This window comes from Phytophthora cinnamomi (assembly GCF_018691715.1).
Source record: "Phytophthora cinnamomi strain GKB4 chromosome Unknown Contig2, whole genome shotgun sequence".
In the NCBI taxonomy this organism is placed as follows: domain Eukaryota; phylum Oomycota; class Peronosporomycetes; order Peronosporales; family Peronosporaceae; genus Phytophthora; species Phytophthora cinnamomi.
This window is the reverse complement of record NW_027150935.1, coordinates 1,005,253-1,027,635: the sequence shown is the minus strand read 5'-3', so window position 1 is coordinate 1,027,635 and position 22,383 is coordinate 1,005,253. Positions and strand designations below refer to the sequence as shown.

Here is a 22,383-nt window from a genome sequence, read left to right as displayed (position 1 = left end):
ACACACTACGTGAAATGGGCGATCTTGGTCAGCCACTGCCAAGATCGGCGCCTCAGTCAAGCCCCGCTTGACTGCATCGAATGCCTTTTGGCAATCGGGTGTCCAATTCCACACAGCTTCTTTCTTAAGAAGCTGTGACAGCGGGCGGATCTTGCCCGCATAATCCTCCACGTACTTGCACAAGTACGTGGCCAAGCCAAGGAACTGCCTCAGTTCCTTGACGCTTGAAGGCGTTGACCATTCGTTAATCACTCTGACCTTTTCTGGGTCAGGGCGAACACCATTCTTTCCTACGAGACACCCGAGGACGGGTATCTCGCTCGCCCCGAAGATACACTTCTTCAGGTTCGCATAGAGCTTCCGGAGATGCACCCTGTGCATCTCTACGTCAGTCTTCCCGTCCACAGCCCGGCTGTGGATGAACACATCGTCGAAGTAGCTCGGTGCGAAGTCGCGCACCGAGCGCAACAAGTGCGTCACGCACCTGTTGAAAGTCGCAGGGGCATTCTTAAGCCCCTGCGGCATTACCAGCCATTCCCAGAGCATGCCGCTTGTCGTGCTCACTGCCGTGAGAGGGATATCGCTCTCACGCATTAGGATTTGATAGAATCCATCTCGCAAGTCGAGAGCACTGTAAACGGTGCTCCCGGCCATCGAATCGATAATAACATCTTTTCGCGGTATCGGCGTCTGCGCCGGTACCGTCGCATCGTTCGGCTTGTTATACGCATGAACGATGCGCCATCCGTCCTGTGGCTTCTTGACACAGAACGTCGGAGCACTGTGCGGGGACTTTGATTCCCGCACTTGTCCTGCTTTGCGACGACTTTCAAAGAAGTCGTCGATTGCTTTTACTTGCTCTCGCGGCAGTGGCCACTGCCGCGTGACACAGTACTTCGTGCCCGGCACGAGATCAATCTCGTGCTGAATGCCCTTATCCTGCGGAAGCTCCGCAGGAATCTCTTCCGGGAGTACGTCTTTGTACTCCCTCAACTGTTCGTGTAAGGGACTCGACTTTAACGAGTCCCAACCTTGTTCTTCGAAGCGCTCTCGCTTCGTCTTCGCACTGAGAGTGTCTTCACTCTCAGTGGTACTTCCCATGAAGAGCTGCCTCAGCTCTTCGCTCTCGCTCTCCGTTCTTTCGCTGTTCGAAAGAACGCAGACCTGCTCGATGCGTCCATAGTGCAAGTCGCTCGTGAAGCGCTTCCAGCTCGTGGCTGGAAGCGAAGTCAACTCCGACGCCGTCGTCGGAGGGCTCGCGAGTTCCATTTCACGATACTGGAATCCAGTATCGGTGCGCGTCAAGACGCTTAGCGTCTCGACGTCCGGCGTCACCGCCTCAGTCTGCTCAGCAGACTGTTCTCGTGGCGTCTCGGTCCCGGACCGAGACTTGCGCGGCGTTTTCCGCATGCGCCGTCTTCTTGTTGTACGGAGCCCGGCTCCGCACAGTTGTTCTTCTGGTCCAGGCCCGACCGTGGACAGTTGTTCGCCGGCGGACCCTGTCCGCGGGCGCGCGGTATCAAGCCCGGCTTGACCACATGGCACTTCGTCGTGCTGCCCGGCTGCACGACAGCATACAAATTGCGTCAGTACGGGATGTTTGCAACCGCCCGCACTGTTTGCAGCGTCAACTCCCGGAGTTGACACGCCTTCGTCACATCGACACCATCCATTGGCGGACCCCTCATGACCGAGGGTGCGTCGTTGTCGACCTGACCTCTTCGGGTCAGGGACTGTCCCTTACACGCTTGAACGTGGGTATTGGTTCCCGGAACCAACACATCTTTTTCTTCCGACGTCGGCAGCATTGCCGACGTGGATCTCACTTGTGCGCATCCTCGCGCACTCCTTGGGCACTCCGGGACAGCAGCATTAAGCGCTGTCTCGACTGGTGAGCCGCGCGCACCTGTTGGTGCGTGCGCTGCGGTAACAGGGCCATCGCTCTCTGTTCCGCTGTCGCGGCCGAAGCGCACGAGCGTGCGTTTCTTCCAGTCTATCACCGGATCATGCCGTGCAAGCCACGGCATGCCCATTACTACGTCGAACTTATCGTCCAAGTCCAGGACGATAAAGTGTTCGACAAACACTCGTTGTTTGTACGAGAAGCGCACGTTCACGACGCGCTTCTCGGTCTTCACGACGGCACCTGTTGCCAGTCGTACCTCCAGAAGACTTCGAGGTGTATCTACCTCCTCGAAGTCAAGTCTCGACAGGCTTCGTAGTCGAACAAAGTTGTTCGACGCGCCTGAATCTACCAAAGCTCGAAGAGAGTTACTCGCTCTCTTCGAGTAAACCTTCAAGATGACTAGGTTCGGCCTGTCATCTTGTTTCTTGCAGTGAGAGCTGGTCTCACTGGGGGCTGCAGTCCTCAGTGTCGCGTGCCCGATGTCGGCACGCGCGACTGCATTACCAGTAGGGCTCCCCGCGCCTACTGGATGTTCGCGTTTTTTGTTGGTCCGCGGCGATGCCTAGCATCGCCACGACGGCCACCTCCAGGGGGCATGGGAGCTGTGCATTCCCGTGCAAAGTGACCGATCCTTCCGCAACGGAAGCATCGCACGTTGCCTCCCTGCTGCTGGTAACCAGCAGTTGTTGCGTTCGAGAGGTCCATTGGTTCTGGACCCCCTGTCCTCGCTACCGGGCGCGGTTGCGGCCTCGGTACGCTTACATGGAGTTTAGCCTGCCGCAGGCTAAACTCTTCTTGCATGGCAAGGGTGATTGCAGCTTCGAGAGTACTCGGGTACTCTCGGAAGAGATAGGTCTTCACGGGCCCATCTCTAAGTCCTTTCATGAACGTGACGACCTTGATCGCCTCGTCAATCGGGTTAGTCACGATATTTGATACCAAATATCGTGCGCGCTGCGCGTAAGCATGGACGTCATGCTTACCTTGCTGAAGGTCGAGGAACTCCGCCCTCGACCGGAACTGGTTTTGCGGGGGCTCAAACGCTTGTTTGAGTTCCTCTTTGAACACTTCGTACGTGCTGAAGCACGTAGGATCGGAGAGTCGGCGTCCATACGCCCAACTCCTTGCGCGTCCGCCAAGGCAGGACATGGCGAACGCGACCTTCGACAGCGGGTCGACGATGCGTCGAGCCGCTATGGCTGTGTCGAGCTCGACAAGCCATCGGAGGAGAGGCTCGCCCTCTCTTCCCACGTAATTGCTTACGCTCAACTTTAATGGTTGAGCACGCGGTGTCGTCCCTGACGACGCCGTCATTGAGGAAGCAGCATCACGCTGCTCCTTCATGATGAACCCCAGAGCAACACCATGTTGCTCCGTCGGCGATAGCGTACGCAGCATCGTAGCTACCGCCGCTTCTCCAATGACTGTTGACAGTCGTTGGAGGGCTTCCCACTCTGGGTCAGACAGGTGGGGGCAGTCAGCGCGTGCAACATGCGTCGCAGGCGTGTTGGAGCTCTCCATGGGCACCTCCGTGCTCATGTGGTTCTCGGCTCCGCGTTCGTACACCTCGTACGAACGTCATGCAGTCGGTCGTTGGACGGACTACAAAGTGCTACCAGGCGTAGTGGGTCTAACTTGACTCACTACTTTTGCTTACACGTTGCGCAACGTGTATGAGGAAGCGTAAGTACTTAGTAATTACTTAGGTTAATTATATTTGAATACACAAATATAAGTTAACCTAGACAAGACTCCAAGTAGCTAGTTTTAGGTAAAATGAGAACTGTATTGTTTGTAAATCGATCTTCCTCTAAAATCTGCTAAAAACTGTTTATCACCTATGAAAGGGTTGGCAGCGGCTGGCTGTCAGAGCCCCGCTAATATGCATGTCTCTGATTGGTAGAAAGATGCTGCTTTCTACCAATAGGATCTTTGGGTATGTGTGGACCACTCATAGTGGTGGCCCACTTCAATGTATCCATTGGTGTGTCTTACACCAAGGTGAGGAAGTATCTAAAACTTTTAACAGATATCCTATCTGTTAAATTCACAAGTGGCTTGCAGCCACTTGTGCGTGTAACCCCGTTACACGTGCCCTATTAGCCGATTGCACGTCTTGAAGGCTCAGAGCCGCGAGCTCCAGCTGACGCTAACAACGTGACACCCAGTGACCGCTCGAACTGTCTCTGCTCACCCAGCTGGTTATCCAGAAGCATATGCTGATCACTTGATTGACACCTGCTGATTACGCGGATGAGTTTGTTGAACCCGTGAACATCGTGTTGGTTCCGGCATCCGAGTCGTCGGGAGCCGCCTGCGCACTCCCGGGGCAGCTTGTAAAAGTAATCGCTGCCATCAGTGTCGTCTTCAGGCTGTCGTAGTCTGTAGTAATCCATCGATTTTGTGATTTCCATCCAAATTGGCCGCGTTCGGTCTCCATGTAGTCATGCAATACTGCAGAAGTCATCTTCGTCTGTGGCTTGGGCTGCATTGCCCCCAAGTACGGGTCATGGTGGCGACGAGTCTTCGGCACCTATTCTGCTTCAACAACCAGGTCCATTTGCGGGTGCTGACTGCTAGTGGCTCCAGGATCGGTCGTCCAAAACGATTTTAGGCACCCATACTCGAGAAAGAGAGCTTGAGTCATCAATTGCATCACGCCCAACATCAAATCCAAGTCGCGAGTCTTCGGCGACGCTTGGAGCGGCTCGGGACGTTAGTTGAATATTATAATTGCACGTCCGCTTCAATTGACAGTCGTGACCTGATGACTTGAGCTCGCATTTGAACTTGGTCACGGCTGGGAACATATGGTTGTGTGGATGCCCCTGTCTCTTGGTGGGCAGTGATTTTCCCCGCTCCATGTACTGCCAGATGCGGTTTCCTGGTACAATGAGAGCTTCTGGAACGCGGTGTTCTTGTCCTTTGTATGAGTAAATCAACCAGTGGGCGGACGACTTGTTGTTTTGAGTCGTCGGCCACGGTGGCTTTGCCTTTGGTGGCTTGCTGCGAGGTCTGGTCTGCTTCTTTTTCACCTCAGCTTGTGCGTGAGTCGTCGGCATGGTGGCGAGAGCTTCCGTATACATAAAAACAGAGTCGGGAACATTGGACTTGTCACACATCGTCGCGATGAATGTCTGTTCGGGTACCGCCAATGAGTCATCGGGGGCACGGGCAGGTATCGTTTGAGTCATCGAGGCATGTCCCGGCGCTCCGTTTTCCTTCTGTACTTCCTCGCCACCATGCGCCGACGACTCACTAGTACTCGAGTCTTCCTCAAGTGCTTCCGAAGATATGGCAACATCCTTTTCGGCGTCGGTCACCTCCGCTGAGTCGTCGGCGGTGGCAAGGAGGTTCCGGTAGTGCTCTTGCACTGATGATTCCGAGTCGTCTTCCACCGGCAAGTCATCGGGGTTGTCACTTCCGTCGTCAGTATCGACATTTCCGCCTTCTTGCCCCTTAGCGACCGCTTCTGGACGTCGTAGGATGCCCCTGGGCGTGGGGTAGCTCGGTCGATCCACTATCGATTGTGGTTTGACTAACCACTGCTGATAGCGTTCAGCCTCCCACTTCAGCAGGGTCTCATCACGCGCTTTCTTGTCCGACTTCTGCACCGGCCACCATCCCATACGCTCGCCGGGTAATAATCGCACTGCAGTAGCGAGTCGTTGGGGCATGTCTCCGTGCACTGCACTTATCAGCGAGTCATCGGCAGTATCTCCAATCACTTCATCGTCATCTTCTCCACTTGTAACACCTTCACCGAGGCTTCTGCCTCTCTCCTCTTCAAGCACCGTCGTTATCACATCGTTGCCTTGCTCAGTTTTCGTCCATTAGCTCTTGCCCACGAAAGCGTAGATACACTCCGCTTCAATCGCAGGCTCGGCTAACTGTGGCAGCCCGATTGGGACCAACCCAGTCGCAGTTGGCGGGCTGCCTACTTTAAATGATCCGAGAAGAGCAGCTCCTGGAGCTCGGGCGTGAGGTATTTCTTGTCCACCTTGGACCTGACGATTTTTGTGAGTTGTTGAAAAACCTCGCACGTGTCAACATCGTGGACCTGCTTACACAGGTTGCAACGGTGTCGACAGTAGTGCGCTGAGTGATGTAAGCCTCCGCAGGCTGCACACGGCCCGTACCGGCGAGATTTCTCGTCGCGGTAGCCACGGCTCTGGAGCCGATTGTCCCGGCCTTGGCTGCGGCCAGCTGGGTCACTCCTGAGTTGTCGGTTGTCTGACCACGCGCAGGTACCTTCGGCGGCGACTCGACGCCCCTTGTCGTTAGGTAGTCGTCGCTGCCGTCTGACGAGTAGCTGTCGCCCCAGTCTTCGCCAGAGCACTGTGAGTCGTCGAAGCCGTGTTCACTTCCATCGTCGCTGTTGCTGACGCCATTATATCGGTGGCGCGGGTGCTGCAGATCGCTCCGAGCGTCCCGCATGTTCCGTCCATGAAGTTCGGCGATTATGTCGGCGACAGATGCTTCAGCTAGGCTCACCCGAGGCATGTTGTGTGAGTCGTAGAGACGGCGCTCATAACCTCGTTCGCGTCGGTCACGACGGTTGTAGGCATCTCGCGAGTCGTCGCGGCGGCGGTCATCACGTCGGCGAGTGTCTTCCGAGCGTTCGTGGCGGCGCGAGTCGTCGCGACGCCTGTCATCACGTTGTCGAGAGGCATCACGAGTTCGGGAGTGAGACAGCGACGACTGGCGGGACGAATTGCGCTCGTCAATCTTCAATATCGCTTGGGTCATTTCCTCCAACTCATGGATATCCGCGATACGCAGATGGCACAAACGTCGTTCGAGTTCCCGGTCGCCGCAGGTCTCGAGGAAGCGCTTGACGTGGTCGCGTGCTTTGCGGCCGTTGCTCTCAAACCGGATTCCGGCGTTCCTGGAATAGCCATTGAGCCGGTTTAGGTAGTCGCAAACATGTTCCTTGTCTTCGCGCTTGGCTGAGTAGTAGCGAGTCTCCGCTGACTGGCTGAACTGGGAGCAATAGTATTTGATGAAGGCTTCGCTTAGAAGGCTCCATGTTCGCTTGGTCTTCTTGGGCAGTTGTCGGTACCAATGTAGAGCGCCGTCCCGAAGACTCAGCTCGAAAGGCATGCACCATTCATTGGGTGATGCTCGCGTCTCTTTCATCTCGTAGACAAAGGCGCGAAGCCATTGCATCGACGTGCCGCTCTCGTTCCTGGTGCCCGAGAATGCTTTGATCTGCCCCAGTGATCGATGTGTTGCCACTTCGATCCTTGGGGTTGCGTTCAGCAACTCGAATTCGGTCACTTCATAGATTCGACGCAGGTATTCGTTCGTCTGCGCCCTTCCATCACCGGTGAAGACTGCTTCTTCGTCTGACGAGTCGTCGGTGGACTGGTAGCGACGACTCTTGCTCCGTCCGGAACTGCTTCGCGTGCTTCTTTACGGTTTTGAGTCATCAGTGGTGCGTCTAGCGCGGTCCGAGTTGCCCGTAGGTGGTGGAGTCACCATGTGGGGGTCTTGAAAGTACGGGGATCGCTCCCCAGACGCGCTAAACACCCTCCCAGTGGGGTTTTGGCTTGGGTTTTCGTGCTTTGTCCTTTTTTGAGTCGTCGGCAGCAGTACGCTAGCCGGGCTGACCCCTTCGCGGGTCGCACGAGTCTTCCGCGAGTCGTCCAGAGTGAACGAGTTCACGCCGAAGGCTGTGCGGAGTCGCTTCTTCCATTTCCAGAGCTCCGCGCCCGCTTCGGCCGGCACCCAGCACTCCAGAGTCGACGGCGAAGGGTGCTCCAGAGGCCGAAGCCCCAATGCTTTCAGAAATCGTTCGGTTTCCTTCATCACTTGTTCGATTGTTATGGAACTCACTGGGCGAGCCAACGCGTGACACAAATCGGCCCAGACCGCTCGGCGAGTCATCGTTGGCTCGAATAGCTCACCCCAGTCGCTCTTCTTCATCTCTTCGTAGAGGCGACCGAGAACCTTGTTGGCCGCCGGCGTGTCACCGTTGAGTGGCGGCCGGTTACCGGAGGTTTGCTCGGTCACTTGAGTCGTCAGGACCGGTAACCTCGAGTCGTCGGCGGCATCTTCAAAGTCTTCCAAGTCGTCATACGCTGGCCCTGGGCCATCCACATCATCTAGTTCATCCGCGAGGTTTCGCGTCACGGAGCGCGCGTCATCGTCAAGCTCAACCGCGAGGTTTCGCGACAACGAACGCGTGCCCGCTCTGCGTCCGGCAGACGGCACTGCATCTTCCGGAGTCTCGGGTGTCACCACCGCTGGCGCAGGCGCCTTCTCCTCCAGGTAATTTTCGTAGTCTTCATCCATCCCTTCGTCCTTGGCGTCGGATCCAGTCATCGAGTCGTCGAAGCTGACGGTCCGCTCAGCAATCGAGTCGAGGTGCGGCGTGATCAGGGCCGCAGTCGAGTCGTCGCCACGCGTTCCGCCAGTCTTCATTGGGGTTGCTGGTACCGCTGAACGTGATCCTTTCGCCATTCTTCTTCTCGTCTTCTTTTTCTTCTTTTTCTTCGCTTCTTCTCTTGGTTGCTGCTCGTAAAGTCGATCGACCTGCCGTTGCACGAAACACAGAAGGGCACACCAATCCCGGGTCGCGGCACCAGTTGTCGTGTAGGAACACGCGCTAAATTATATATGGCACACTTTCCCCACCAACAACACCCACCGAGCCACCGAAGACTCAATGGGCTTGTTAGGGTTAGAACCTGAAGGCCCAGGAACTTTCCCTTGCCCCGGGTTGATGTTTCCCCTGTGTACCGAGCTTCCGCTAGTCGACCGACGGAAGACTCAGCGTCACTAGCCACGAGCAAAGGCTAGCACGCTCTCACACACAAAATATACCTCGCAGGCCCTCAGAAGGAAGGGTCCCGGCCTTTTACGGCGTGATACGAGGGTGCCAGAGCTATACTCCGGCGGGAAGAAATAAATGGAGTGCGCTCTCGCTCCTCCAGTTCCTGGCGACGACTCGTCGCTACCAATACACCGGCCACTAACTCTTCGCCCTGCCAGGGATGAACACACGCTACACTAGTAGATGTGCCCACCGACAGTCATAATCCAACCTACCAGGTTTACCTTGAGCTGCAGGTCCTTCACTGCAGGCACCGGTGTCGCCCTTGCGTGGTTGGGAGGAAAAGCTGTTCTGATATTGTTGCCCGAAAGCTTATCTTGTCTTCTCTTGAGTTTCCTATCGATCAATACAAATATCAAGTATAAACGCGTCCGTTTTTGGACCGCCAGTTGTAACTCACGACTCTTCGGCGCTTTCTCTGCGACGTGGCGGCGTTACCGACGACTCAAACGGCCGTTGAAACGCCACCGACGACTCGGGACAGGCGCCGATGACTCATAGGTTCGGATCTTGCCAGTAAGTTCGCCCCGTACTTAGCGAGCTGCAACCGCCGGCGCTTGACTTGGGACCGTCGACGAGTCATCGTCACCGGCCTATTTAGGCCAATCAGCGATCGGGGGGTTTGGTCCAATGTCTGGCGATGGGTTGTGAACTGCCAGTCGGCGCCGGCGCCTCGAGTCTTCTGCGCACCCTGTCTCGGCTGCATTTCTCGACACCACAGCAGTCCCTACTGTATGCAATATTCCCTAGTAGGTGAGGCTTGTAGATGTGGTCCAAACGATCTCGGCTGCGGTCCAAACGAAGTTGCCAGTCGTAAGACTGATCCGCCTAGTCACGACTGCGGCTCAAAACGGTTGACTCAACACATGCAAATCATAAGCACCCAAATTGAAGTTGTCGTCCAATCACATTCCAGCACCGCACATCATTAACATGATCCCGCTCACGGAACGACGGTCGTCGCGGCTGCCAGCCCAGTCCGCATCAGAGTAGGCGACGAGCTCGGTTCCACGTAACCCATCGTACGTGATGCCCACGTCCTTGGTCTTCAGTAGATAGCGCACTACCTTGATCCCGGCGTCCCAGTGCTTCTGGCCAGGGTTCTCCAGGAAACGACTCAACTTGGCAACCGCGACCGAAATATCAGGTCGTGTTGCACATGCCAGGTACATCAGGCTGCCCACCAGCGATCGGTAGGGCTTCGACTTCATCTTGGTCTTCTCTTCTTCCGCCTGCGGTTCGTCGGCCTTGGTCAGATGAACTCCAGCTTCCATAGGCGATGTGCACGGCTTCGCGTTCTCTTGCCCAAACTTCTTGATGTTCGACTCGGTGTACGCTTGTTGAGAGATGCTCAGTGTCTTGTGATCCATGTCGTAGTCAATCTCAATTCCAAGTATGAAACGTGCACGCCCGAGGTCCTTGATTCGAAACGCCGCGATTCCAGCCTTCACCGATGTAATCACCGCATTGTCCCGCGATGCGATCAGCATGTCGTCCACGTAGAGACACACAATGCAGTGGTCGTCTCCATCGCCGCTTGTGTACACACACGGATCGGCGTCAGCAGGCTTGAATCCCATCACCTTGAGGTGCGCGTCAAACGTTTCGTTCCATACTCGTGACGCCTGCTTGAGTCCGTACAAACTTTGCAGCAACATACAAACGACGTCCTCTTCACCATCTTCTTTGGCAAGCGTCAAGAGGTCTCGGAGTCCCTCTGGCAAGTCCATGTAGATCTCTTCTTCCAGCTTGCAGTACAGGAACGAGGTGTCGACGTCGCATTGCTCGATGTCGTATCCATCTGCGACGCACTTCGCCAGTTTGGCGCGAATCGAGTTCAGGTAAGCTACCGGGGCGTACGTCGCTTCGTAGTCCACGCCGTGACGTTGCGAGTAACCCTTGGCTACGAGACGGGCCTTTTGACGAACGACTTGTCCCTTCTCGTTGCGTTTCAATGCGAATACCCAACGACAGCCGATCGGTCGTTGATGAGCTGGTCTTGGCACCAGCTTCCATGTTTTGTTGGCCACGAGCGACTTCAACTCGCTCTGCATAGCCCGCTTCCATTCCACTTGGTCCGCACTCGCCATAGCTTCTTCATATGACGTCGGGACCTCTTCCGTTGCAGCCATTGCTTGGCCACCTTCAATTGCGAGTTGGTCCTCGTTGACCTGAGCTCTGCCTTGCATCATTTTCTGGTGCTTCGTGCCTGTGGTCGAGGGCGCCACGACTTGCTTCTTGCGAGCGCCTGCCTCTTCAGGATCCGTTGTCTCGTCAATGTGGCGAGCACGCGATCGGGTAACCATATGATGTGTTGATCCGTATGGTACGATCGCATCGTTTACGCCCATGTCACGTTGAAGTGGGATCACGTCCCCAACTTCAGAATCCATTGGCACGACTTGTCCTGACTCGTTCGGTTGCAGTCCACCATGGCTAGGTTGCTCCACCTTGACTTCATCGTCATCCAGCTCCATTTTCTCCACCATGTCATCCAGACTTGTTGTTTCCACGAACTTCACGGTGCGCACGATTTGCACCTTTCCCGTCGCCACGTTGAGAACTCGGTATCCCTCGACACCATCCTCGTAGCCCAAGAATCGACACTTGAAGGCCTTGACATCAAACTTGCGGCGCTTGTCGTCGGGAATGTGCGCGTAGCCGACTGAACCAAATACCTTCGTGTTCTTGAGCTGCGGCTTGGTTCCATGCACAATTTCGTAGGGCGTCTCGACGTTCACCGAGTTGGGGAGCCGGTTAATGATCCACGCGGCCGTGCTTACGGCTTCAACCCACCACTTCTTCTCGATGGCTTCGTGGTAGAGTATACAGCGCGCCATCTCGACCAGACTTCGGCTCATGCGTTCAGCCAGTCCATTCTGCTGAGGCGTGTATGGCACCGTCTTTTCATGCTTGATACCACTGCGGTCGAAGTAGGCCTTGAACGGCTTGTCCGTGTACTCGCCGCCATTGTCAGAAAGTAGGCACTTGATCGTCTTGCCTGTTGCGTTCTCCTTTGCCGCCTTGAAGATCTTGAACTTCGACAGCACTTCCGATTTGGCCTTCATGAAGCAGACGGTCACGTGACGTGAGTAGTCATCGAGGAAGGTTACCGCATACGTGCAACCACCGGGTGTCTTGGTCTGCATCGGACCCATCACGTCCGTGTGCACCAGATCCAGTACGCCTGCACTCTTGACGAGCTTCTCCGGGTGGCGCGGATAGTCGTCCGCTCTCATCTTGCCCACGCAGCAGCCTGCGCAGACGGTACCACTTGTGACACCATCCGAAACGCAAGGCACTCCGTCTGCCATGGTCAACAGCTGTTCATAACGTTTGAACGGGATGTGGCCGAGACGAGCGTGCACAACGGCCCATGGATCCTTACGAGATGCCGTCGCCGCACGACACACCTCGTCCCCCACTGTCTTCAACTTGTAGACGTTTCCAAAACGCTTGGCCTCCATGACGGTAGCATCGCCATAGCGAAAGACACATTTGTCCTTGCTGAACTGCGCGACGACGTCCTTCTCGGTCAGCTTCGCAACCGAGATGAGGCTTCCATCAACTTCAGGGATGTATAGCACATCCGACATCGTGACAGACGTTCCGTCCATCAGCTTCATTCCGACGGTGCCCTTTGCAACTGCGTCGATCTTCGTGCCATCTGCGATCGTGATGCGGACTGGCGTCTTCAGCTCCTTCATGGACACGAACTTGTCCCGGACGCTGGTCATGTGCGAGCTGGCACCGGAGTCCACGAGCCACTCCGACTTGTCTATCGCACTCGTTGCCGTAAATGCGAAGTCGGACGCAGCTTGCGCGACTTGCCCATGTGAGATTGGGTTTTGACTGCGGAGTGGAGTCACCGGACCGAGGTCTAACGGCATCGAGGCTTTGAGAGGAGAAGACCGAGGTCTCCTATTGGCTACTCATATTTACCGCGCCAGAGTGACAGAAAGCTAGTTAGTGACTGTGGGGCACGGCGAGTCCTACTAAATTCCCGCCGAGCCCTCCAGGTAGTCATAGTGGATACCCTTTTTGCCTCCTATTAGGAATCCGGACTTAAGACGAAGGCTCGTCCGGTTGTAGGATTAGACCGAAGGCTCGGTCCATATTAGATATTTGTATAGACGTTAGGGATTAGTTATAGTCGAGGCCTCACCGCCTCTAACTATTAAATCAGAGCAGAATATTCCCCCCAAGCCATCAGGGTCAAGTCCGTCTACGGTAAGTCTAGCTAGCTTCGCTGTAGGGTCAGGATACGCTCGGCCGACGCGGGGTATGTCTGCCGGTGAGCTTAAGGTACATTGACCGAGAGTTCGCCCTGGTAAGGCCAAGAGTGGATAGTGGCCGAGTGGTGGGAGGTAGAGAGTCCTCCCTGTACGTTTGTACGTTGACCTGGGTGCGTGGCGTGACCCCCCAGTGTGTTTGACTCTTTGGCCGAGGTTTCACCTCGGCGCCCCTGTTAAAGGCCTTGACCGGCCCGGTACCCTTCCTTTCTGAGGGACCACAGTGGGTTTAGCGCGAAAGCGTTTATATTTACGCACCCCAGCCGTTGCTCGTGGCTGGCGGTGGCTGTGTGTGGGCTCTACCTTCCTGACCGATACTTCAACACAAGGCATATTTCCAGCCCGGTGTAAGGGATCGGACCTGGTCTTCAGGTTTAATCCCAACAATCTTCGCCGACCTTTCGAGGGAAGCGTGTGTTGTTGGTAGGACTCGTCCCATTTGTCGAGGCTGAGGGACGAGGACTCGTAAAATCGTGAATTCCTACACGACAACTGGTGCCGCGACCCGGGACTGGTGTGACCGAGTGTTTGTTGTTACGGTCTGTGTAGGTATTGCCCCTTAACGAGCATTGAAGAGAGAAGGAAGAAGAAGAGAGAAGAGAACAAGAACAAGAAGAACAAGATGGCGAACGGATCCAAGTCAGCGGTACCAGCAACGCCGGCAAAGTCGACGCGCGGACCCACCGAGTACTCGTCAACCGCAGCTAGCGACTTGACGTCTCGGTTGTCGGTGATCACCGAACGGTCGGTCAGCTTCAAAGAGTCGGTGGGTGAAGATTCCGACACCAAAGATGAAATGATGGACTATGATGACCTGGAAGAGAAGTCATCTGCAGCGATGCAGGAGACGGACGACCAGGAAGACGCGATGTTGTCCGCGGGACACAGTGGGGTTCCCCGCTAGCTCTCGCGAAACCTCGTCGAAGATTTTTTTTGAAGTGGCGGAGCCGGACCACGCCTACGACGACTATGAGGACGGCACCGAGGGCTCGAACGCCCTGGTGCAGGTTACTAAGGGTCCTCAAGTTGCCCAAGGCAACCGGCCGCCGATGAATGGCAGCACTCCAGCTGCAAACAAGGTGCTTGGACGAGAGTTCAAGCAAATGATGGAAGAAAGCGAGTGGATGCAGCAATTCTCGCCCAAGTCAATCCGACAAGCCATCTGGGTGGAGTTGAAGGGCGAGCTGGCCTGGCCAGTAAACTCTATCAATACCACTCAGGTGGTCGAGGACACGGTCTCGCTCATTCGGGCTATGGGGTGTGAGCCGCAAACTCACCCCTCGGATGCTGCAATCCGTAACTGGCCCCCTGCCATAGCTGGCTGTGAGCTCCAGAAGTGGAAGCGCAAGCTCCGTCTGAGCTTTGGCGCCACAGACATCGGCCTGGCTGGCCAAACCAAGGCCTCGGCGGAGCAGGAGGAGGACGACCCGTCGAAAGTCCCACTCCCACAGACACCTCAGAAGAAACTAGAGAGCTCGACCAGACGGCAGACTACTGATGGTGTGTTTTCGGTCCGTACCGAGGGTACGCCGTACTTCCAAGATTCGCACATGGTGACTCCCCGGTCGACGAGCCGCGCGGAACGCATTTCGCGCACCGAGGGGTCGAAGCCCACTCGCAGTACACAACGCGGGAAAACAGACCGACGGTTCACCCCTCGATCGGCCTCCTCTGACGAGGATGATGACGAGGATGATTACCTGGACCACGTTGACGGCCGCGACAGTCCTAGTGACGAATTGGCCCGCCAGGTCCGGGAGGTGAGCGAGATGGAGCGCTTGAGCTCGACGCCGAGACTTGAGCTCGCGACCCACCGACCCCTCGCTCAGATCAAACATTTTTCCGGAGCCCGCAACAAGCGTGAAAACTCGATGCAGTGGCTCCGAGCTTTCGTATACGAGATGAAAGGCACTCACACACCGCCCAACGAGTGGTGCATGGCGTTTGAGTTAAGCCTTCGGGATGGTGCCCTTCACTGGTACCGTCAACTTCCGAGGAAAACCAAACGTCAGTGGAAGTTGCTCAGCGACGCCTTCATTAAGTACTACTGCTCGCAATTCAAGCAGTCTGCTAAGGCTCGGTACTACTCGGCGAAGAGGGATGGTGCCGAGCACATTTGCGACTACCTAAATCGACTGAATGGCTACGCTCGCAACGCTGGCCTCCAGTTCGAGAAGGGTGGTCTCGATGCGAAAGACCATGTGCACCGATTCCTCGAGTCGTGTGGGGACCGATGCCTCGAACGGCGGCTCTGCCACGTTCGAGTGAAGGACATTCACGAGTTGGAAGACATGATTAATGACATCTTGAAGTTGGAAGAGCGTGGACAGTCCCGCGAGACTTCGGCTTACCCACCGAGAAGCCGTGAGAGTACTCGCAGACGCGATGACAAACGCCCCGAGGCTTCGCGGGACAGTTACCGACGCGATGACCGACGCACCGACTCTTCGCGTGACGGTTACCGTCGCGACCGATACGATCGTCGGGACCGAGACTTTGACCGCCGTCGCGATGACTCGCGCCATGTGCCGCGAATCTCGTTGGCAGAGGCTACGCTCACCGACATGATGACCGAACTCCAAGTCCGAGGGTCTAGGGGTGGCCGTACCGAGCGTTCGTCACCACGCCGACACTCGTACAGCAGTAGCGAGAGCGAAGCTGGCAACGGCCTCTACTCTGAGGACGATCAAAGTGGCGGTGACTATAGTGATGACTACAACTCCGAAGATGAAGGTGGGCACGTAGCCGCGGCGAGCGATCATGAAAGACGTGCAGCGGCAGTCGGGACCTATGCCCGCTCCGACCACCGTCAGCGCAAGAATGGCGACTTCTGTCGAAACGTCGACCGAGGAAATCGAAACCTCGGCCGCGATAACCGCGAGGGTCGCCCCCGTCAATATGGACCGTGCGCTGCATGCGGAGGGCTCGGTCACTCGGCCCACTACTGCTACCGTCGCTGCAAGCTATGTCAGCAAGTGCATGATGTCGGAAAATGTGAAGCTCTGCAAGCGCTCACTTCTCTCCTTCGAACGAAGGTTGAGAAGAAGGACCTCACCCCCGAGCTCCAAGGCCTAGTCTTCGGTGGCCATTTAAACTAGGCAGCCCGCCAACTGAAACTGGGTTGGTCCCAATCGGGCTGCCACAGTTAGCCGAACCCGCGATCGACGCAGACTGTGTCTACGCGTTCGTGGGGAAGTGCAAATGGCCGAACCATGACAAGGAATGTATGAACCCGATGGAAAATGAAAAGGAGAGAGGTGGAGGTGAAATGAGCGACGCGAATGATGAAGATGAAGATGAAAGTGGCACAGAGGCTTGGGTTTCAAGCGCGGTGCCGGTAGGACGCACCAGCCCAAAGCTCGGTGGAGAGCTGAAGCTACTCCCGGGCGAGAGGCTGGGGTGGTGGTCCGCGCGGAAATTCGACCAGAGGGCTCGGATGAGAGCTCTGGCCCGAGGCGCGGTAAATGATGTGCGCACCCGAGTCCTTTTGGACACAGGAGCGAATGTGAGTGTGATCTCGGAGAGATTTGCAAAAAAGTTGCGGCTGCGTGAAATTCAGGGTCACGGCCGCTGTATGGAAATACAAGGGTTTACCAAAGGAACGATGGCTACAGAGCGCCGAGCCTTGGTCAAAGTGACGCTCGGCTGGGAACGAGTGTACGAGTTTGAATTGTGGATTATGGATCATGGCGCCGGTGTGGACGTAGTTCTCGGTACCGACTTTATGATTCCGGCTGGAGTGCGCCTGGACATGTTCCACGCGACTGCCAAACTGCCGGGCGAGGTGAGCATTCCGCTCATCAAGACGAAGAACATGCTCGATGAACGAAGTCTCGGTCCGCACATCAACAGCGGACCCGCCGAGGATTTACTTATCCCCGGTCACGAGTGGGTTGACTATCGACCACCGAAGCGCCAACCCTCGGAGGAGACCCACGAGCTGTGGATACGCCGGACCGAGACGTTGGTGCCCACGGTGAAAGCGATTAGACAGGGCAAGGTATCTCGAGTACGAGTGACAAATGTGAGCGACCGGCTGTTGTCTTGCCGAGCTCACACGCCCCTGCTCCTGTGGGTCCCAATTGGGGACCTCCCGTATGATGAGGGGTACACTCGGTTGGAGTCGACCAAGTACCGAGAGTGGCAGGTGGCCGCATTTGAGGAATCTCGCGACGAGGATTTGCTCCAGCGCGAGTACGAACTCTACCAGAAGTGGCTAGCCGCGCAACCACCGGCGGTTGATCGGCCGAGTTATCCAACCCCGGCCGGAATAAAACCTCGGCCGCCTGATGACTTGCCGGACCAGGCATGCCGTTTAAGCTGCGCCAAGCTTTGGGAACGGGAACTCGCGAGGCGCGAGGAGATGGAGCAACTTGCCGCCGACGGCTCACCAGTGGGTGATGATCCGGCGGCGATCCCTACTCAGCGCGCCGAGCTTGAGTACACTAGTACCGAGACCTCGGCGAAAGTTACGAACGAGGTCACGTTCGACCAGCCCGGCGACGATGGCTCCGACGTGAGCTCGGAACTAAGCGTGTCTACCGATGAGGTCCCAGAGGCGGCGGAATCCACTTATTACCAGCGTAAGCCTGGGCAGTCTGAAGACTCGGCCGAGGAGTCGGCGAGTGAAGACTCGACGGATACCCTAGAAGCGATGTACCTGTCTGTAGCTACTGCGTTGGCGACGGAAGAGGGCGCAGATGACGGAGGTGATCAACCCTCGTCGGAGCATATGCCCAATGAAATCAACTTAGAGGACTACGCTCACGAACTGGCGTTCCTTCCCGACCTAACGGAGACCTCGGTGACAGACCTCGACTACTCGGCGCCGAATGTGCGTCTCCCAGGAGTGAGTGCGGAACGCCAGGATCGCGTTGTGGAAGTGCTCAAGAAGCACGAGAAGATCATGATCTCTAGTGGAAATGCTTTGCCTCCACCCGCTTATGGGGTGGTGTGTGATATCGATGTGAACGAACACTCGCCCATCAAACAGAGAGCTCGGCGAGTGCCCCTTCGGCACCTACGGAAGTTGTACGAACTACTACGAGGCCTGCTCAAGGCGGGCCTGATAGCGTTTTCGAACAGCCCGTGGGCTTCGCCAATCGTGATTGTGTTGAAAAAGAACGGCGAGGACATCCGGCTATGCATTGATTACAAGATGGTGAATGCTATCACCGCAATCATGGAATATGCAATGCCTCTGGTCGATGACCTTCTCACAGACCTCGAGAAGTATCTGTGGTACTGCTCGTTGGATGCGGCAAGTGGATTTTGGGCGATTATGATGACAACGAGGGCTCGCCAAATCTCGGCCTTCGTGTGTGCCCTCGGTCATTTTGAGTGGCTCAGGATGCCTTTTGGACTAAAGAATGCACCGATGATTTACCAACGCATGCTCGATAATGCACTGTGGGGGTTTGTACAACCGAAAGGTGGATGGAAACACTACGCAGAGTTAATGCGGTGTGCGGAGGAGAGTGACCGAGACCTTGGTCGAACCCTCGGACGGACCCTGGCTGAACCGTCGGACGATCCGTCACCTGACCCAAACCAAACACCCACGAAGTTTGAAGCAAGCTGCGACAGCACTCGGGCCGAAGACTCGGTCGCGGAACTCATTAATAGCCGGGCAGCCGACATGTTCGCAACTGGAGAACCCGACGAGTCCTCGCTAGTCCCGGTGTTTGAGCGTCGATCATTTGTGGACGATATTTTGCTTCGGGGGTGAGTCGTTTGATGACTGCCTCGAGACTTTGGACCGACTTCTCGCCCGCTTCGAAGAGTGCCGTATTAGTGTGAGCTTCACTAAGAGCATCTTTGTGCAGCCCAAGGTTGATTTTTTGTCGCATGAGGTGACCCGAGAGGGCATTAGAGCTGACCCCAAAAAGCTCAAGGCCGTAGCCGAGCTTTCATTTCCTCGGTCGAAAAAGGGAGTACAAGCATTCCTCGGTGCGCTAAATTACTACAGCCGGTTCATCCAAGACTTTGCAGTATATGGAGCGACACTATACCAGCTGAAGGACGAAGATTTCACAGACGGGGGTGACCTCAGTGCCGCCAAGCGAAGCTTTGCTGCGTTACAACGAAAGGTCGGTGAGGCACCGATCCTCCGACACTTCGACCGTGACCGAGCAGTCCACGTAACACTCTTTGCCAATGAGTGGGCGCTCAGTACAACGCTGATGCAAGAACACGGTGGCAAAATGCACCCAGTACGATTCTGCGGCCGAGTCCTCAAGGACGCAGAGATGAAATATCACCCGGCCGAAAAGGAGGTCCTGGCCCTGCTCCAAATGTTGAAGGTGTGTTACACCCAACTCGCAGGCCGGACCATCCATGTCTACACGCGATTTTCAACACTCGACTGGGTCCACAAGCCGAAGACTCTGTTTGGACGAGCTACCCAATTTGCGGTATTACTGTCGCCGTGGCACCTGGTGGTGCAGCGAGTTAAGGAGAAAGATTGCGCTTTTGCGCAACTTTTGCAGTCGACCATTACTAGTTTCGTCGACCTCGAAGACTCGCTGGCCCCGGTAACCCCACCGACATGTGGTTCCCCGATTGTTCGTATGGACCGCCAGTTGCTATATGCGCGACTACCCCGTGCACACCGAGGTTTTGTACTCTCGTTCGATGGATCAGCCAAAACCGAAAAACACGGTGGCTATGGCAGTTGTGCCTGGATTTTGTGGAAACTCCCGGAATGGAATATAGTGATCGCTGCGAGTGCTTTTCTCGAGACCACGACGGTAAACCTCGCCGAGTACACCGGCATGAAAAACGGCGTCTCGGCGGCCCTAGAACATGGGGCCGAGGACTTAGTTATCGTGGGAGACTCGAGACTCGCAATCCAGCAATCCCTAGGGGTGATCGCTAGTCGTAAGGAGTCGCTAATGGCACAACTGAACAAGCACAAGGAACTCACGGCGAGACTTCGCTCGGTGAAATACTTGCATGCAATACTTGAATTCAATGCGGCCGCTGATTCGCTCGCGAGCGAAACATTGGAAAAGAAAGCCTCGGTGGTAGTGGACAGTGAAGAAAGGAAGCAAGAATTGATGGAGTTGAATCGAATCCGAGAAGTTATCTACGAAGGCTCGGCGGACGCTTCGGAAAACTCGGCGGAAGAGACTACACGTTCTGTCAACTCAGTCCAAGTACTGACACCGCACGACCAAAATCGTAGTCGAACTTTTTTCGATTTTGTACGGGAATCGGGATATGTAGACGCGGTGACCAGACGCCAAGCAAAAGAGCGGCGGAAACACGTCCGCTTTGCTAAGGAAGTCTCGGTGATCGATCCAGGCCGCGTAGAACACGCGTCAGGCCCAGCTGGGGCCAACACCGAGGGTTTAAACGACGAACAGGCCCAACCGAGACTTGATGCAACAGCGGTGCACGAACCGAGTGCTGACGACATCGACCCCACGGTGGTGCAGGACTGGCGCCGCCGACGCATAAGCGACGCCCAAGATGAAGAATTACGCTGGTCGAACCTAAAGATGGTGCTGAAAGGTGAAGAGGCAAATCTGAGTTACAAAGCCGCTCGCGAAGCCTGGAAAATGGCCGACAAGTTTGCACTGAGTGAAGATGGATTGCTTTATTTCCTTGGAGTGAACCGTCTGTGGGGAAAGGAACGGACCGACGAGACTACATTTAGGATGGTGGTGCCGACAACGATGGTCCAGGAGGTCCTACAGAGCTGCCATGACTCACTGGAGGGCGGACATCAAGGTATCGTCCGCACCTACCACCGAGTTAAGGCGGACTATTACTGGATCGGCCTGTTCGCTGATGTGGAGCGGCATGTGCGCTCGTGCCCGGACTGTAGCTCAAGTAAAAGTGTCCCACAATTCCGTGGGTACTCACCAGGGAACATCCTGGCCGAGCGACCGATGCAAATAGTATCGATGGACTTCGTTATACCTCTGCCGAGGTCTCGGCGAGGGAACACCGCACTGTTGCTATTTCAGTGCGCATTCACGGGTTTTGTCATGGGCAAAGCCATGACCGACACTTCAGCCCTCTGTGTGGTACAAGCGTTCGAGGAATGCGTCTACCGAAGGTTCGGTGCGCCGTCGTTGATACGTCACGACCGAGATCCTCGTTTCATGAGCGAGGTCTTCCAAGCATTCACCGAGATGATGCAATCGAGGTCTCGGGCTACACTAAGCTATCGACCACAAGCAAATGGCCAGCAGGAACGCTCGGTTAAGACCGTAATGCAGTCTGTGCGAGTGTATGCGGAGGATCCGCTCCAGCAAGATTGGGATGAGATTGTGGAAAAGCTCATCTTTGCTATCAACAATTCGCATGATGCTACAAGGAAGGACACCCCAATTTATCTCGTGCATGGTTGGGACGCTCGGTCGAGCCTTCGAGCGATGTCGTCGTCTCTTAAGCGAGGGCTCGGCCGGCAGTCCAACGCCTTAGCGTGGCGACGTGAAGTCAACCGACAACAAGAGATCGCCCTGGCTATGGCTAAAGAGTATCAGGCGACCGAGAAGGCCCGGTGTGCTGAGAAGCATAACGCCACGTTGAGCGGACTGGAGAGGGCAGCCATGCCTGGGTCAGTACAGGACGACGTTTCCGACGGTGAACGAGGAGTCGGCAGAACTGATGGAGCCGACGAAGAGTCGGTGGCGAACTCTCTGTTCAAACCTGGAGATCGAGTGTGGTTATACATGGAGCGCGTGAAACCTGGGCTGACAAAGAAACTTGCACATCGCTGGCATGGACCTTTCCGTGTCAAGAAAAAGGTCGACGAGTATGCATATGAGTTGGAGCTGCCTGATCGAAGTGGATACCGGTTCTACCCGGTGGTACATGTGTCGCGATTAAAAGCTGTGAGCGAATTCGGCGATCGACCGAGAATTCGGCTGACCCCAGAGGTCACCGAGGGATCGAGACTTGACTTTGACGAGGAGCTGCTGCCCGAGGACAGCTGGGAGCCAGACCAGCTCGCTGGCGAGTACGAGGTGGAGGCGATCTTAGACGATCGAGTTCCACTCTCAAACAGCACCGAGCGCTCGGTCAGAGAGTTCCTGGTGAAGTGGGCCGGTTACGACGAGCCCTCGTGGGAGCCAGCCGCCAACTTGTCTTGCGGCGGCCTGCTGTATGACTAGTTGCGCGAGAAACGCCGCGACCGACGGTTGCAAATGGTGCAAGTCGCTGACGAGGACTAGCTGCAACCTGTCGCGAATGATGAACTGCCGGTGGGGCGATGCAGCCCACCCAAGCAGACGAAAACGACTACTGCACCAAAAAATGATTGTATATTTGCATGTAATTGGAACGAGCTCACGCGTGGAGATTACGATTGGAGAAAGGTGATGAGATACGCAAAG

The 22,383-nt window shown here is 55.8% G+C and overlaps 2 protein-coding genes across 2 annotated transcripts; both read left to right on the top strand.

The window, feature by feature from the left end:
* Positions 1 to 14,085: 14,085 nt before the first annotated feature.
* Positions 14,086 to 16,134, top strand: IUM83_12332 (uncharacterized protein; the record flags this gene model as incomplete). The annotated part of the gene is made up of 1 exon (XM_067936953.1): positions 14,086 to 16,134. One exon carries the CDS (start codon positions 14,086 to 14,088, stop codon positions 16,132 to 16,134), a length of 2,049 nt encoding a protein of 682 aa, XP_067800239.1.
* A 506-nt stretch (positions 16,135 to 16,640) lies between these two features.
* IUM83_12331 (uncharacterized protein) lies at positions 16,641 to 18,402 on the top strand (the record flags this gene model as incomplete). Its single annotated transcript, XM_067936952.1, has 2 exons — positions 16,641 to 18,300; positions 18,386 to 18,402. 2 exons carry the CDS (start codon positions 16,641 to 16,643, stop codon positions 18,400 to 18,402), a joined length of 1,677 nt encoding a protein of 558 aa, XP_067800147.1.
* Positions 18,403 to 22,383: the final 3,981 nt, after the last annotated feature.